Here is an 18132-nt window from a genome sequence, read left to right as displayed (position 1 = left end):
ATATTAATCATAAGTTTAAGAATTTTAAAAAATTGAAATAAACAGCAAAAAGCTAAATCTTTGATCCTAGAAAGTTATGAATGGATAAAGGGCCCAGATAAATTTGGAATAAGATTTTGGATTAATTATAAAGAAGTCTTCCCATGGAAATAGATTTGTTTGGACTTTTGTTAGACAAAATAAACATAAGCAATTTTAACAATTGGACACTAGAGGGAACTAAAGATTTTAAATAAAGGAGAAAAATATACAAACCTGATTAACAGCAAATTAACTGGAATGTATAAAATGGCACAAAACATAACATTGAAAATACTGGTGGACACTTTTGAAAAATGGAATCAGAAATTAATATCAACAATGTCAATAGTGATATTTACTTCTATGGATAGACTGTGTCCAAAAGATGTTATGGAAGAGATGGCAGATGAGGAACAAGTTTTATTTGACAAGACAGAGATGACATTGAAAGTGGATCTACAAATAACAGGTTACAAGAATGACATGGAAAAGGATGTCTCACTGAACACACAAAAGAAACCTGTTGTCAGCCCTTACTGGTAAACCAGACAGGAAACACAACTAGATTCTACTTTATTGTAAGGCTACATTAACAGAACCTTGCAAGTCTGAAAGTACAACCTCCCCCCCCATTTATTGCCAGTCAGGGCGGGTCTTTCCTAAGTATCTTTAGACCATTATACTTCTGGGTAATTTTTTTTATATTGGACTTACAAAAGAGGCTTGTTAAAGCATTGAAGAATCTTGTGAGAAGGGACAAGGAAGAAATGAAAAGGAATCAAAGTCTACAATATTGAGTGGACTAAAGATTAAGACAGAATTAAAAGGAAGGAATATAAAGGTGGTTCATTTGATCAAGGTTAAAATAAACCAACTTTATATGATCTTGTGATGAAGGTTAGAAGTCACTTCTTTATATATTTTCTCTCTTTACTATTTTGTTTTTTTCTTTCTATTTTCTGTTTTTCTTCTCCTTTGCACCTTTCACTCTTTCTATACTTCTTTCTTTTAGTTTTTTAATAAATTAAAAACTAACACAAACTAATACAAAATAGAACAAAGAAAGAGAAGAAAAAAGCAAAAGTGTAATGAAAAAGAATAAAAAGAAATATAAAGAAGAAGCTTCTGATTTTCTCTGCAGCAAATATAAGTATGATTACAATCTCTTACTCTTTGATTACAAAAAAAACTCACTTTTTAATATTATCCATTTTTTTCCTAATCATCAAAACCACAAATCCTAAGTGCATTTTTTCCCATTTCATACAAAAAGTATATAAGGGGTTTCCAGTCAACCATAAATGTAGATATTGTCTTTTCTCTGATGAAGGAAGTTAATTTAGCCATCTCTGCAAGCTCTGTCAACTTCACCAACCATTTTTCCATTGTGGGTAGTGTCGGACCTTTCCACTTTTGAGCATATAATAGTCTCGCTGCAGTTGTCATACATCAAAACAAAGTTCCATGACTTTTTTCTAGTTTCCTGTCCATAGTCCCAAAAGAAAAGCCTCTGGTTTCAGTTGCACTTTAATCTTTAAAATCTTCTGACTTAATGTATGTATTTGTAGCTGATGTTTTTTGGCTTTTTTACACGTCCACCAAACATGGTAAAATGTCCCTTCATGTTGTTCACATTTCCAGCAAAGATTTGCAGCACCTTTATACATTCTAGACAATTTCTCTGTTGACAAATACCAATGATACATCATTTTATAAAAAATTATCTTTAAGGTTAGAACATAATGTAAATTTCATTCCTTTCAGACACATACTTTCCCATTGTTCCATTTGTATATTGTAACCAACGTTTTTAGCCATTTTATTATACATTCTTTCACTTGTTCTTCTGTCTTGTACCTCAACAAAAGTTTATACATTTTAGCAATAACATGTTCATCATTAGTACATAATTTTGTTTCAACCTCAGTCTTACATTGTTCAAAACCATAACATCTTTTATCTACTTTAAATCTTTATGTTAATTGTACATAAGATTTGACTATCCTATTGTCAAATCTTCTCTTGATTTTATTTTACAAACGCCTTGAGAAAATTCTAGTACATCACAGTAAGTTAACCATTTATGTTTACTTATAATTTCTCATCTATAAAATGCTTCTTGCACTGAAAGCCACAAAGGTGTTTTCGGGCAAAACCTAAATTTGTATTTGTTCCATATTCTAAGAATGGCCCCCTGACATAATGATTTTTGAAATCTACATTCACCTTAGCTTTGTCATACCATAAATATCCATGCCACCCAAATGTCAGATCACGTCCTTCTAGCTCCACTAACCTTCTATTTCTTAACACCGTCCACATCTTCATTCAAACTAAGCAGTTAGGTGGCAAAATATAGTTTCAAGTCTGGAAGGCCCAATCCTCCTCTTTCCTTTGCATCTTGTAGTACCTTGTATTTAACTTGTGTTTTTTCCCCTGCCATACAAATTTAGATATATCTTGCTGCCATTGTTTAAATACTACATCAGTTGTCAAAACAGGTATTGTCTGAAACAGTAACATTCTAGGTAAAACATTCATCTTAATCTCAGAAATTCTACCCAACAGTGACAATTGTAATTTGTCCCATCTTGACGTATCTTTTTTAACTTCATTCCATTTCTTGACATAGTTACTTCAAAATAGCATACAATTCATATTTGTCATAGTTATACTCAAATATTTTACCTTCTTCTCAATCTTAAAACCCATTGTATTCATCAGTTCTGTTTGACCTTGTATCTTCATATTTTTGTTAACATCTTTGCTTCTCTTTATTAATCTTGAAACCTGCTATTGCCCCAAATTCATTTAATTTACTCATTAGAAGTTCAATTCCCTTTAAAATATCTACCAGAACCAGAACCAAGTCATCTGCAAAAGCTTTTAACTTGTGTTATTATTCTTTTTAGTCTCTACGCCCACAATCCTCTCATCTTGTCTTTCTCTATTCAATATTTCAAGAACTAAAATAAACAAAAGAGGAGACATTGGGCAACCTTGTCTTGTTCCTTTTTGGATCTCATATGTTTTCTTTCTTTTAGTTTGTATTAGATTTTACTACTGTGATTAAAATTCTTAATAAAAACTACACACGCACGCACACACACACACAGCACTACTGAGAAATTTAGAAATCAAATTTGAAATGAAACCACTATTTTTTTTTACTAGGCATAATTCCAAAAACTATTAACAAAATACCACAGTCCACTAAGGTACATGTGTACAACAGCAAGAATAAACTTAGCACAATATTGGAAAAGAGATGCGTTACCAAAGATAACAGATTGGGAACTTAAACTTGGAGTATATGCAGTAATGGCAAAATTAACAGCATATATTCATAACAGAGCCAGTTTGGTGTCATAGTTAAAGCACCAGGCTAGAAACCGGGAGACTGCAAATTCTAGTCCTGCCTTGGGCACAAAGCCAGCTGGGTGACCTTGGGCCAGCCACTCTCTCTCAGCCCTGGGAAGGAGGCAATGGCAAACCACTTCTGAAAAACCTTGCCAAGAAAACTGCAGGGACTTGTCCAGGCAGTTATCAGGAGTCACCACTAACTTGAAGGTGTATTTCTCAACAGAACTCTAACCAAATTTAAGCAAGAATGCCTTCCATACATACTACATATGCAGCAAGAGTATGGTTTTTAAGGGGAAAAAGAACTGACTAAAGAATTGGAATTAGAGACACATTCAAATTCAAATTGAAATGTCTATAAATATTGCACATTAGTCAGAGTACAATAAAGAGGAAATTAGAAACTAATAATGGTTATAGTACTTTTTTTCTTTTTTCTTTGTATTTTTTAAACAAGAAATAGTGGTGATTTTGGCATTTAGCTCAGGGATTTAAATTCTTACATTGTTAAAACAATTTAATGTACTTAAATGCAACAATGTCTTCTATGGTTAATTTCAAAGATACGTTGAGCACTGTCTGTATAACCTTGGAAATTCCTTATCCACTTACAGATATTAAATTTCTGTACCAATTTTTGTTTTTTTGTTTTTTGTTTTGTTTTTGCTTGCTTGTTCTCTTTTTTCTTTAAATGATTAATAAATACTTATTTTTAGAAAAGTGTTACTGAGATCAAGGTTTATAGTCAGATATAAATTTGGTACAAGTAGTCCTCAACTTACAATGGCAATTGGGACTGGAATTTCCATCACTAAGCGATGCTGTCATGAAGTGTGATCGCATCGCTTAGTATTGGCAAATCCCACAGTCCCGGTTGCTGTCATTAATTGAATCCCACAGTCGTTTAGGCAAGGCAACTTCCTGCTGACTTTCCACAACCAAAGCCAGTGGGGAAGCCGGCAGGAAGTTGCAAATCCTAGGCCAGCAGGCAGATAAGTGGCTGTTGCCAGGAGTGGGAGGGAATGAGGGGGGGTTCAAGAGGCATGGCGAGGATTGGGGAGGGTGCGAGGGGGTGCATGAGAGATGTGGCAAGGTTTGGGGATGGTGCGTCAGGGTGTGAGGGGTGCACAAGAGCCACAGGGGGAGGATGTGGCATGGGTTGGGGAGGGTACGTGAAGGTACAGTTTGGGTTGGGGAAGGGGCAAGGGGTGCACAAGGTGCAGGTCAGGGAGGGTGCACAGGTGTGCACGAGTGGCTGGTGAGGCATGAGCACAGAGGGCCTGGGGGAGGGTGTGCAGGTGTGGGAGACTTACCTGAGCAACTTGCGACCTACCCTGCTGGCTTCCCCATTGACTTTCTGGGGAAGCCAGCAGGGAAGGTTGCAAATGGTGATCATGTGATTGTGGTGCGCTGCAACCGCTCATAAGGGCTAAATGGATGCCAAGCCCCCAGATCGTGATCACGTGACCATGGGGGTGCTGGGATAGCCGGAACTCCGAGGATCAGTTGTAACCACCATTCGTTTAGCACCATCATAACTTCAAATAGTCACTGACTGAATGGTCGTAAGTCGAGGACTACCTGTAATAACATCTAAATATAGCTTTATATAGTTTATATTAGTAATTGTAGGCTGAAGTTGAAAAAAATGTTCGATGCTATAATAAATAAAGAATAAAAGGCAGACCTCTACGTCCAAATGTTTGTTTCCTTTGAATAGTATCCGTATTTGTAATTATTCTAGGTAACAAAAATCTTGATCTGCTTAACTCAGTTTCTCATTAAAAATAAAAAGAAATAGATTTTAAACATTTAGCTTTTTTAATACTGCATGATTAAAAATACTGATGACAGGAATTAAGCTGCAGCATTTGCAAAACTGGAAAGTCACTGCTTAGAAATCTTGGTTTGATTCTAGCTTGTTTTCACCATGAAATGGGTAAAAATATTGATTATAAGACTTACATTTTTGTCCTTCTAATCCAGTGGGTTTATCATGGTCGTTCCAAAGAAAAGAGTTTTCTTTACGAGATAGTGGCTAACAAAACAAGCGGCATTGATGTCGATAAATGGGACTACTTTGCCAGGTATGGAAACTTTACTGTCTTTTTATAGGGCTTGAAAACATTTTTATAAGCAGTATTGGAAGAGTTCTGCCTACAAAGTCTTCCAACAAACTGAGATTTATCCCTTTCTAGAAGAAAAGGAATTTATTTTTCTTTGCAGTTGTATAAATGATTTTAACTGTTTTTATGGTTTTTGAATTATGTTCTATTTCAGATTGTTCATCATCTTGATGGAAAGGCAGATATACATGGAAAAAATAAAGTAATGTAGTATCCCATCAGAGGATACCAAAATGTATTCATGTATAACCAGAGTGGGCAAGAAATGGGCTAGATCTCAGCTCAGTTTTTCCTCAAAATATATCACTATTTTAATAAACAAATAAATGAAGGAATTAAGGTATTAATTGGATCAACTTGGCAAATATTTGATAAGTTAATAGGTTGGTACCAAGTTTAGTTCTATGTAGAGTAGGTTGATATCAGTACAAATGCCCATTTTCAGTTATTTTCACTCTACCTCTACAATATCTTGGCCAGAAGCACTATCCCTATTGATGCTGCAGAATAGTATATCATAGAGCTGTAGAGGAAGCTGAATAAAAATAAACATCCCTACCCAGTTCACACCGGATGGTTCTCTGAGCGAAATAGTACTTGTGGGTCTCTAATTCATAGTATAGAAAAATATGGTGGAAAATTAGAAAGAATGTTGGTAGGACAATAGCAGTGACTTTAAAATTAAGTGTGTCTATATCTGTGTGTCTATATATTACTTTATAATTGAAATTACAACATTTATGAATTGCTTAATGTCATGGAAAAGTACATGCTTAGGAAAATCAAATAAATGAATATTAGAAATGTCAATTTCTATAGATTTTTAGAATGTTGAAATGCATTACTGACCTGCTTCACATTCATTGTCTGTTTTGGTCTAGTAAATTTTGCTACTGCACTGCTTTCCATAAATAATCTTTTAAATCAGTATGTTAATTTTATATGTTCAATAATATATGATTAATTAAATCATATAATTAATTTATGTGTTTAACAATATTATAAATCTATTCATGAGAAAAATATAAAATCCAAACTAAACTTCAAAAAATTTGTAATTGAATGATCTTATCTGTGTCTTTTTGGAATATACTTAGAGATTGTCATCATCTTGGAATTCAAAACAATTTTGATTATGAGCGCTTCATTAAATTTGCTCGTGTGTGCCAAGTGAAAAATATGATGCATATTTGTACCCGTGACAAGGTAAATTCCCTTGAACAGATTAGCATATTTCACAAAAGTATCAGTTGTCCAAAATACACTACAGGGATAAGAGACAGTTATATTTCTCACATGGGAGAAATCAGAATTTCAGAAGCGGATTTCTTAGAAGTCAAAATTCTGACTTCCAAAGATTAGAAAGCTAACTCTTTAACATACAAAAGTGAGTGAGTTTATTGGATGATGATAGGGTGGTATTGAAAGCCTTAAATAATAACAGTTAGAGGAGAATAGTAAAAATCAAAAATAGTAAAAATCACATGTAATCTTTTAACTTGTGCAGATAAAGTGCCCTGCTCATCACCACCAAAGCACAAATAGCGGTCTGAAGTATCCCCATGACATCCTTCATTTCACCTGAGTTTTGCAATTTCCCTTTGAAGGGAAAGAAGATCTAAGGCAGTGTTTCTCAACCTTGGCAACTTCAAGATATGTGGGCTTCAACTCCCAGAATTCCTGAGCCAGCATGGCTCTTGATATGTAGCATTATTACATAGTAAATGTTTTATTCATAATAAATATCCCAGAAATATCCCCTATTTCTTGAAAAATGTCATCAGAGTTAACTTCTGGGCATCTACTTGATACAAGCATTTGGGGAGAATATCCCATATATCCCTGACCATTAAAGTTACGAGATTCAGAGATTTTGCCACTAGACCGTTTTGTGAACGAGTTGGTTAATACTGCTCTCAATGCTGTATCATTTTGCAGCTATAGTTTTAATGACAAAGATAAATAACATTTTTTTTATATTGAAAAGGAGGTGGGAGACTTGTATGACATGTTCCACACACGAAACTGTCTGCACCGCAGAGCATATCAGCACAAAGTTGGCAACATTATTGAAACCATGTAAGTTTGAAAGGATCTGCTCTGGTGGGGGTTGCCGATTAAATCAATCCTTGTAGTAAAAAAATCATGTGCATTTTAATAGTTTTAAATCTGCATGCTTTTGCATTGAATAAGATATTTTTTTGAAGAAGTGACATCCTCTTCTCTACATGATTAGGAAGGGAAATGCTGCTTCTGCAGTAAGGCTTGATGCTTAGCCCTGTGCCTTTTATAAATATTAGTTCTACAAAAGAGATGTGTGCTGTTGATATGCTTAGAAGTGCCTTTGACCTCTCAAAAAGTTTTTAATAAATTAATCTAGCCAATTAACAAATGTAACTCTTTTCCTCTGCGAATATAGCTGAGATGAACGAATGCTTTCCTTTCTCTCTTAATCATTGTTCAAAGTAGATTTGATTAAAGGAGGTAAATGTTGTTTACGTCTAGTTAAACCTATAGTTTTTTGGGAAAATAGTTTCTAATAATCTGATATCTCCAATTTGTATCATCTATTTCATATTAGGATTACTGATGCCTTTTTAAAGGCTGATCCACATATCAAAATAAAGGGCTCTGGTGGAAAAGTGTTCCAGATCTCTACAGCAATGGAAGACATGGAAGCCTACACCCGGCTGACAGGTGAATATGTGGTAGTACAGAAATCCTTATTGCGCTAAGGATAAGAACTGTTTCTCACAGGGTTTCGGTTTTGTAGCAAGCTGCTATAATGCGGTAGCAGTGCTTCCACTGAAACTGAAAATCCTCTCAAAACAGGGTACTTCTGCAGTCCTCCACTATTTTGAAGGGTCCTCTAATTATCTAGTCCACAGTTTGGAAGGGTATGTGAGATTGGAAGACAGGGAAAGAAACCTCATTCTCTTGTTCCCCCATTTTGTCAGTGAGATTCTTCAGTTGGATCAAAGGTCTTTCCTGGGTAGAATGAGCATTTCTGTTTGTGGGAGGTTACTGGTTGCCATTTTAGACTTGGACAACGAAGTCTTACATTTCCATGTATGTGCAAGAACATTTATAGCTAGCTTTAATAATACTTGGACTTCCGGGGGAGGCATGGCAAACTGAAGATGTCTGTGAAAGCGAAGCCAAAGACTGTGGCAAAGACTGAAGAACTGGTGAGTAAACTGGTTCTTTGGAACCTCTCCAGACAAGGAGGGGATAGGACATCTCCAACATGTGCTCCAGGTAGCTGCTCCTTGCGAGGCGACCGCAGGACAGCTGTCTTCCGTGGGTTTGAGTGATGGGAGACAAAGAGATTAGCCATCCTGCTCGCAGCTGTGGCAGAACTTTTTAAAGGATACTAAGTTCTCAAGCCTTTCTAATCACTTTTGTAAATTGCTTATTAATCATCTTAAAGTTATTAGAGACCCTGGAACAACAAGTTTATAAAGTTGCTGGGTAAGTTTAGCTTCAACTCTGAACAAAAGAAAAATTAATTATAAGCTTAAGAACTTAAAGAATTTGAAATAAACAGCAAAAAGCTAAATAAGATTTTAATCTATGAAAGTTATAAATGGATTAAGGGTCCAGTTAAATTTGGAATATTTACTATAAGATCTTGGAATTAACTATAAAAAATAAATAGCTTCTTGTGGGAGCCAGATTTATTTTGGCTATCTTAGGTTATTGTAGATCATAACAAAGATAAGTGACTTTATGATTTCAGAAACTGCACACTAGAGGGGACTAAAGATTCTAAGCAGAAGGAAAAATAATAGAAGCCTGCTTTTGGTATTAGATTATTTATTATTTATTTTATTTTATTTTCTATCCCGCCTTTATTATTTTTATAAATAACTCAAGGCAGGGGACATACCCAATACTCCTTCCTCCTATTTTCCCCACAACAACAACACTGTGAGGTGGGTTGGGCTGAGAGAGTGTGACTGGCCCAAGGTCACCCAGCCGGCTTTCATGCCTAAGGCGGGACTAGAACTCTCAATCTCCTGGTTTCTAGCCTGTTGCCTTAGCCACTAGACCAGACTGGGACTTACAAAATGTCATAACATTGGAAATATTAAAAGGAGATCTTTGAAGAATAGAGCTAGAAATTAGAAACTACAATATCAACAGTCTCAGTAATGATATCTGATAATGATATCTGACTGTGTCTAAAAGATGTTAATGGGGGAATGACAAGACGTGGAGCAAATTTTGTCTGACAACAGAAGAAGTACCGAAAGTGGAACTATAAATGACAGGTCAAGAGAATGATTTGGAAAAGGACCCTTTATTGGATATACAAAAGGAACTGGCTGAAGTTTTAAAGATTAAAGGGGAAATACAAATGACAAACCAAGGGAATGACCTGGAAAATGTTTTCTTACTGGATCTACGAAAGAGGCCTGTTAAACCCTTGAAGAAGTCTGTCGATGGGATAAAGAAGAATGGAAGAGAAATTAAATCCTATGACAATAGTTGAATGAACTAAAGATTAAGACTGTTAGAAGTAACAGGAAGGAATATAAAGTTGGTTTATTTGATCAAAATATAAGACTTTTTTTTTTCTTTTTGCAAAGTTCTGGCAACCCTTAACAGAGGTTTTGCTGACACCAGGATTGAAAAGTTGATGTTTTATGGATTTGCTAATAGATAAGGGATGGGATATGGGATGAAGAGATATTGTTTGTAACCTTATCAGGGGTGAAGAGTTACTAAATTTGTCTATACTTATTGTAAAGAAAGGTTGGAAGTCTCTTTTTTATATATTTTTCTTTTCCTTTATTATATTCTTTTTTTATCTTGCACTTTTTATTCTTTCTATTTTCTTTAAGTTTAGTTTGTATTATTTTTTACTATTGTAATCAATATCGTTAATAAAAAAAATATATGAGAATAATTACTTATATCTTTGCTTCTGTGGCAGATGAAATCTTTTTAAAGATTCTACATTCTGATGAACCAGAGCTGAGTGATGCACGGGAAATTCTGTATAAAATAGAGCGGCGCGATCTCTTTAAATTCCTAGGTGAAACACAGCCACCAGAGGGCAAGGAAATTAAACAGGTTGGGACAATTTTCTAAGTTGCACTAGTTAAATTATTTCATTGTATAAATTCATTTAGCTATAATAAAAGAGGGGTCATCCAACTTCTACCTCCCCAAATATAAATCTCTCATAAGATTTGTAAAGTTTGGCAATATTTTGAGATTTGGATCATTAAAAGTAGGGGAGGATATCTGTGGGCATCTAAGAGTACTGCAGGAACTAGCGCACTGCTGCTTCTGATGCGACGGTGCAAAACAGTAGAACTTCTGTTGCGTCAGAATGTTCCACTTGGGTGTGTTTTAATGAAACAGAATTCTTAATAGCATGAGCGTTCCATCAGAACTAATACTTTGGTGTTTGGGAACCAGGGAAATAAACCCTTTGCTGTCTTGCTTTTCATCCCAGTTGCACAGGAAAAGATGAGGCGGCAGTCTTTGTTAATTACTGGGCAGTGAACTTGCAGGAAAAGAATTAAAACAGGTTTTTTTTTTCCAGAATGAAAACCCTTTGAAATTCAATTGAAACAGATTGAACTAGGATCTTTCCCCTTCTCAGTAGTCTTCAGTAAGTTAGTCAAAATGTCTGAGGCAAACAGCCATCACAGAGAACAAAGAGAACAGATGCTCATCTACATTCTTTCCATTAGCACCTCTAAATTTTCTCTTTTGTACACATTGTTTTCTTTGATGTGGAAGTGTTTTTTTGTACTGTTTACAGAAAAAGTAAAAATCACTGTGCTGTAGCCAAACATTGTGTTCACAACTCTTGCAGTATAGTTTATTCATATTTAAGTTTTGCAAAATATTCAAAAGTGATGATTTGTAAAGTGAATTGGCACAAACTAAGCACTCCATGAAATAATAAAGCAGCTGTTTCAGTTGGGAAGCCTGTCTGACTGCTGTTTCATTTGCATGTATATGTGCAAGACACAACTTCTGCTGGAACCACCAGCAAAATTAAATTGCTGTGCATGCATAGACACTCGCAAAAAGAATATAGTCCACACTGTACCTTTTCAGTAAGGTACATGGCACTGGGAAAAAAACCTGAAAACTTTCCTTTCCTTTCAAAAATGTGGGCCCCAGTTGGCAGAACTTCACTGCCCATGAGCTAGGTCAGTTATCCAAACTTAGCAATTTCAAGTTGTGTGGACCTCAACTCCCAGAATTCCTCAGCCCTGATGACCATTGCTGAAAATTCTGGGAGTTGAAGACCATCTATCATGAAAAAATGTTTAATTAACTGATTTGTTTTTAGTGAAATACAAAAAACTATAGGACCAAAGAGAATATACAACAGCAAAAAGAGCCATATAATAACTACAGATAATAATCTAACTTTAATTTAATTATTAAGCTTATAATTAAACCTCAACCAAAGAAACATAGTGTCCTTGTCATTTTTAGAATATATAGACTTTTCAAAAATAGATAACAAACACATGTCCTGAATCCATTCCATGATACCAGGAGAATAAATTTATTTCCAGTTATGTAAAATTATCCTCTTTGCTGTGTCCCAGGCTCAACAGGGAGAAAACTTTTCATGAAATGACAGGTTGTTTTAGGAATAGAGTTCAGAGTCATGTTAAAATCCTTAATTATAATATTTATTCTCAAAATTATATTGACGTATGTAGTGACTTGAAACTGATACAAGGCTATAGCTAGACAGTTTGTGTGAGCTAAAGAACCTTCAATTTTCTTACAGTGCCAACATAGAAAATCTAATGTCCATCCCTTTTTAAACATTCTTTGAGAGGGTCCAATAAATGTAAAACAGTATTTTCCAATGAATTAATTTCACATTTAAATAATAATTATATTTCATGTTTTTTAATTATCCATTGGATTATGGATTGTCTAATTCTACATTTCACAGTTCAGATATATAACTAATATTCTTATTTTACTTTTTATAAAAATGAACTGTTGGTTTTCATTCAAGCACTGCAGCTCTTAAGAATCCTAATGTTACAGGTACCTTAGAGGCTGCTAGAGCATATAGACAATACTTTTTGTTTAATTAATTAATTTTTCAAATTTCTATCACCGCCCATCTCCCCCAAAGGGGGACTCTGGGTAGTTAACAATAAAATTGACAAAACCATAAAACAGATCAATTACAGTACAAACGACCAATATAAATAGAGAATAAATAGATATAAAATCCAAGTAGCGATAAGATCTCGTTCAGTAGGGAGGGCGCTATGGCGCCAGCCACCCCCCAGAAGAACTATTGCCCTTCCCATCCCAGGCAAGGCGGCAGAACCAGACCTTCAAATTCTTCCGGAAGGCTGGGAGCAAAGGGGCCTGCCTCACCTCCGGGGGCAGAATGTTCCAGAGGGCAGGCACCGCTGCAGAGAAGGCCCGCCTCCTGGACCCCACCAGGTGGAATTCTCTTACCTTAATCCATGTTTCAATTGTATATATTGCCAAGGAAATGTTATAGGTAAGCTTTTATCATGAAATAACTATTAGATACTAAAATATAGTAATCTTTCTATTTGTAATGGAGATTAACTTCAGTCTGCCTGAAGAGTTCTGAATGCTCTTGCTACTGTAGATGGCTTTTAATGTAATTACTGTTTTGAAAATTATATATATTGTTATATCAATTCTGTATTTGTTGCAGTAAATACATATAACTCAAATATTTTTCTAGATATTAATTAGTGTCTGAAAATACTGTTGTATGTTGACTCAACGAAAAGTTAAAAATATTATGCCTTCCAGGAAGAGTATGATAGATTGTGTGCCGAAATTGTAAATTCCAAACCTGTGACAATCTCTCAAGATGTGGAATTGAAGGCTGAAGATTTTATTGTTGATGTAAGTAAAGTGGGATTTTTTTTGTTTAGTTTTTTTTTTTTTTTACAAAATATCTTACTTTGTTTTCTTAGTGTGCAGCTCTATAAACTGTTAAATGTACTTTATTTTGGTTTGCCACTATAAAGGTTATTAATATGGATTACGGAATGAAAAAAAAGAACCCCGTCAATAATGTCCGTTTCTACTGCAAGTCTGACATCACTCAGGCAGTTAAAATTACTAAAGAACAAGTAAGTAAAAATGGGAGTGGAGGCTTTTGCCAGTTCATTGTGTTGGTTTTAAGAAAATGGCCAATATATTAATCCTTACGATATTCAGTCAGTTTTAAAGGGTGAATCCTTTGCACCAAGCTCCATCACTAGATGCTATTGTACTAGATGCTATTGCTACTGCTTTTATAATGGCTTTGAATTGACTGTTTCGCTGCTTGGGAAAGATCAGGAAGGTCATTGAAGTTTAAGTGTTTTTAATTATTTCTGTCTTTTAAGGTTTCAAAGCTGCTCCCAGAAAAATTTGCAGAGCAGATAATCAGGGTTTATTGTAAGAAAAAGGATGCAATGATAATTGACGCTGCTACACAATATTTTGTTCAGTGGTGTATGAATAAGAATTTCACTAAACCACGGGTAAGACATTCATACATGAGTATACTCATAATGTGCCATCCTCAGGAAAATTTTCAAAATTGTAATTCTTTACACTTTTTAATGGGCTACTGTAATAAGCATGGACAAGACACAAAGTCTGCTCATTTGCTATATTAATGAACTTACTAGAAACTAAAACGTTAATTACATAAAATTGGTATTTACATTAACAACAAAAGAAATATCATTGTGAATAAAAAAAAAAGTCATGATTTATCCCTCGCAGAGGGGTATGACAGGCCTGATAATTTATTCTCCCTTAAATGCAAACATAAATGTCTTATTTCAATTGTCAGAAGAGAAGATGATACAATATATTAACAGTTGCTCTCAAATGCAGAACTTAATTTCTTCATTTTGATTATTTGATAGAATAGTGATGTGGTTGCTCCAGAACTTACTCCAATGAAAAAAAGCTGGAATAAAGATGATGAAAATCATGATTCAAACAAAGACAGTCATGCTTTAAAGTGTAGAACAAAACTTTTCAAAGATTGAGTTACTATATTGCTTCAATTCTGTGTATTTGTATGTATTCTCTCTGTGTATATGTATTCTAGCCAAGTTTTCTTCAAAAAGGAATATTCTGTAAAATTACAGCGCAAGCTTGTATAATGTCTTTGAAAAGCTGCAGTGGAAAATACCTGTAGATTTTTTCAAAGTTTGTGTATTGTTGTGGTTTTCAGAAAGCTGTGAAAATAATGTATCAACAATTCTCCTATTTTATTGTTAATTTAAGTCTATGTTATAAAAGTCAATGTTCTGTAAAACAAACTTATAAAAATGCTTCAGTGTTTAAAAATCAAGAAACTGAAGGACAGATTTCAGGTTTAAAGCATAAATATTTTTTCTAAGATACTCAGAATATTTCACTGAATCCAGCAATGACTTTATACTAGCATAAATTGTCTATACTTGCAGAAGGAGGGGCAACCAATTTCCATCAGTCTTTCTCTTCTGTACTGTTTGAAATGCCCCAACCCCCACTCAGTTCTCTGAGAAATGCTTTCTCAAGGGATGGGGAGTGTCAGATCCCCCCCGATCAAAGGTTTTACAAAAACCCTTATCGGAGCATCTACCATCATTTCCTTCTCCAAGGAATGGAATCCTTTTTGCCAGATTGGAGGGGATGTGAAGTTGGAGTGTGAAGTGGTTTATTATGGCTGTGGAGGACATCAAGGACACGGGGTTGAGATATGCCAGGAGTACCATCTGGATGGGAGGGGGGGTGACATGGTTTCATGGGAAAGGGGACTAACTAAGGGAATGTAGTTTTTAAGTTAGGCTTGAGCGGGAAATCTTTATTCGCAGCTTGCCTTCTGTACCATTCATTACGCTTCATTAAACAGTTAAAGGAATCCCAGCCTCCTGATTGTGATTGTGTGAGTGCTCGAATGATCAGGTGCTGACATTAAGCTGCGAATCCCATCTTTTTGAAAACTTTTCCTGAGCTAGTAATCAGCTGAGAGTTGACGAACCGTGCCTAAACATGGAAAATCCCAGGCTAAGCAGCCATTGCCTTTACTGTCATTGGAGAGGACAGTGCTGTATGCCAAAGTGGAAGAAGAAAAAGTTGAGATGGAAGAGAGCTTGGGAAGTGGGGACAGCGAGTGTGAGATGGAACCCCGGCTCAACACTACGGAGTTAGAAAGTGCTCTCCGTTCCCTCAATTTCGTGCGAGAGCCTCAGACGCCAAATGTTATCATAGAAGAACTACAGATGGGTCCTTCCCAGCCTGGTGCCAGAGAGGAAGAGGGAAGAGCCCCTCCACCCATGGAGGCACAAGTAAGGGTGCAGAGTCCAGGGTCTCATGGGACCATACCAGACCCCAATGGAACTTGGCAAGAAATGCGGAGCCTGGAGGCGAGGATGTCTGCTATGGAAGTGGTGTTGCGGCAGGTATTGAGAACCCTGGAGACCATGGCATATCCCTTGGCAGAAATCTCAACTCAGCTATCCAGAGTGGCATCGCCGGACTCACGAGGAAGATGGTGTACCCTAACCTCAATCCGGGATTTCAAATCCCCAGTGAGGCGCCAGTGGAGTGGAGGCCACCCAGAGAGCCAAGGTGACTGGGGGAGAGCTCTGTCCAGCGGGGCGACACCGGTTGCGACCCCGAAGGACATGCAAGTTAAGTTCGATGGAGACCCACAACAGTTGGTGTTCTTCTTGACCAACATGTCCATATACGTGAAGGAATATGGGTCTTGCTTTCCCACTGAGTACAAGGAAGTGAGCCAGGTAGGCACCAGACTCCGGGGACCTGTGGCGGAGTGGTTTGTGCAACTGCACGATGCCATGGCCCTGGAGCTGAACAGCCTGCATGACTTCATGAGGGCACTGAGAGACCAGTTCGAGGACCCACTTGACAAGATGAGGGCGAAGACAGGTATCCAGCAACTTAGGCAAGGGGGAAGGACCATGGTGGAGTATGCCATGGAGTTCAAAGCTCTTGCCGGAAAAATTATGGACTGGTTGGAAACCACTAAATGATTACTTCAAAGGGGGCTTGCAGCCAGAAATCCTGAGATGGGCGCTCTGCCGCGGAGACCCCCCCCCCTTTGAAAGAATGGATCTACCTAGCAGGGGAGGTGGAGAATACCCAATACCAATTCCATTGGCAACTCCAAGCGCAGATGATGGGAAAAAATACCGTAGCCCCAGGTCAATTTCCCTTCACCCAGCGAAAACTCTTCCATGACGAGGACCAGAAGGACAGGCCAGGGAAAAGAGGCAGCTGTTTCAAATGCAGGAAGGACACCCACAGAGCAGCAGAATGCCCACGCGGGGAGTCAGATGCACCGAAAGGAGCAACCAAACCGGCTAAAACCCCACCGACCAGACGCAAGGCAGCTGCTGCAATGGCGCTGGCCCAAAAGGATCCAGAGATGAAGTCCCTCATTGACTCCAGCGAAGACTCCAAACAGGAGGAACTGGAGCTGGTGGGAAACAAATTTCACCTGTTCTAAATCACGTCCGCGAGCAGGTGGAATCTCCAGGGTGCAACATGCCTACTTTGGAGATAGACAAGGAAGACCCTTTGGTGAGTGATGATTGCCCCACCTTGCTGGTGAAAGTAGAACTAAAAAACTTAAGAACCCGGCACAAAGCCAATCTGACAGCATGTTAGACTCAGGGTGCACAAAATGCTTGATACACCTTGCCCTAATTGACACACTGAGCCTTAAAACCAAGAGACTTAAAAATCCAATTATTTTCACTCAGATGGACGGTTCAGTTGCCCATGGGGGACCCGTGGAATTCTGGACTGAGACTTTGGCCATGGGGGGGGGGGCATAAAGAAACCTTGCAATTTATTGTGGCCCCTATTGCCAACTATTCTATCATCCTGGGGCTCCCGTGGCTAAAGAGTAGAAAGCCACAAATCGACTGGGGCTCAGGTGCTTTATTGTTTAAAATGAGGCTGGCAACCTCTACCACAACCCGGGCGGAATGTAGCCAGCACCCTCCTCAACCACATCCCTGCGGCAGAACCTGTGGCACAGCCCGACATTCTACCCGAGTATACAGACTTTCTTGATGTGTTCAATGAGCAAGAGTGTGACCAATTGCCTCCTCACAGAAAAACTGACTGTGCCATTGAAATTGACTCAAAGGCTAAACTACCTAAGCCAAAAATTTATGCTATGTCAGAAACTGAGAAACAGGTTCTCAGGGAATTCATTGACAAAAACTTAGGGGGTTCATTGAGCCTGCCAATTCACCTTTGGCAGCCCCGGTGCTCTTCCGGGCAAAAAAAGATGGCTCTCTGAGACTCTGCACGGATTACTATGGAATAAATGCCATCTCAATAAACAAATCAATACCCTCTCCCCTTAATGAAAGACATGTTATCACACCCATTGAAGGGAAAAGTGTTTACCAAACGTGACCTCAGAGAAGCCTTTTGTCATGAGTACTGATGATGGTGAGCAGGAGGGGGCCCCTATCCAGGGGGGAAAATGCATGCGTAGTACTGAGGAGTTAAGCAGCCATTCAAAGAGACACAGATCAGACCTGCCTTAACTTTTGGGGTTTATCTGTCTGGGTTTTTCCCATGCTTCTTCAGTTTGTTAGGATTT

General features: G+C 37.3%; 1 protein-coding gene across 1 annotated transcript in view; it reads left to right on the top strand.

Annotated features, from left to right (window-relative positions):
• Positions 1–15094, top strand: part of SAMHD1 (SAM and HD domain containing deoxynucleoside triphosphate triphosphohydrolase 1) — a 31601-nt gene extending 16507 nt beyond the window's left edge. Inside the window, exons 8-16 of the mRNA XM_063297249.1 lie at positions 5371–5471; positions 6608–6716; positions 7498–7589; positions 8092–8207; positions 10450–10589; positions 13308–13403; positions 13529–13633; positions 13892–14029; positions 14423–15094. Coding sequence (XP_063153319.1) covers positions 5371–5471; positions 6608–6716; positions 7498–7589; positions 8092–8207; positions 10450–10589; positions 13308–13403; positions 13529–13633; positions 13892–14029; positions 14423–14548 — 1023 coding nt within the window. The 3' untranslated portion in view covers positions 14549–15094. The remainder of the gene's footprint in view (positions 1–5370; positions 5472–6607; positions 6717–7497; positions 7590–8091; positions 8208–10449; positions 10590–13307; positions 13404–13528; positions 13634–13891; positions 14030–14422) is intronic.
• The last annotated feature ends 3038 nt before the right edge of the window (positions 15095–18132 follow it).

The sequence above is a fragment of the Candoia aspera genome, chromosome 3, assembly GCF_035149785.1.
Source record: "Candoia aspera isolate rCanAsp1 chromosome 3, rCanAsp1.hap2, whole genome shotgun sequence".
Lineage (NCBI taxonomy): Eukaryota > Metazoa > Chordata > Lepidosauria > Squamata > Boidae > Candoia > Candoia aspera.
Note: the sequence above shows the minus strand (reverse complement) of the source record. Positions and strands in the feature narration are given on the sequence as shown.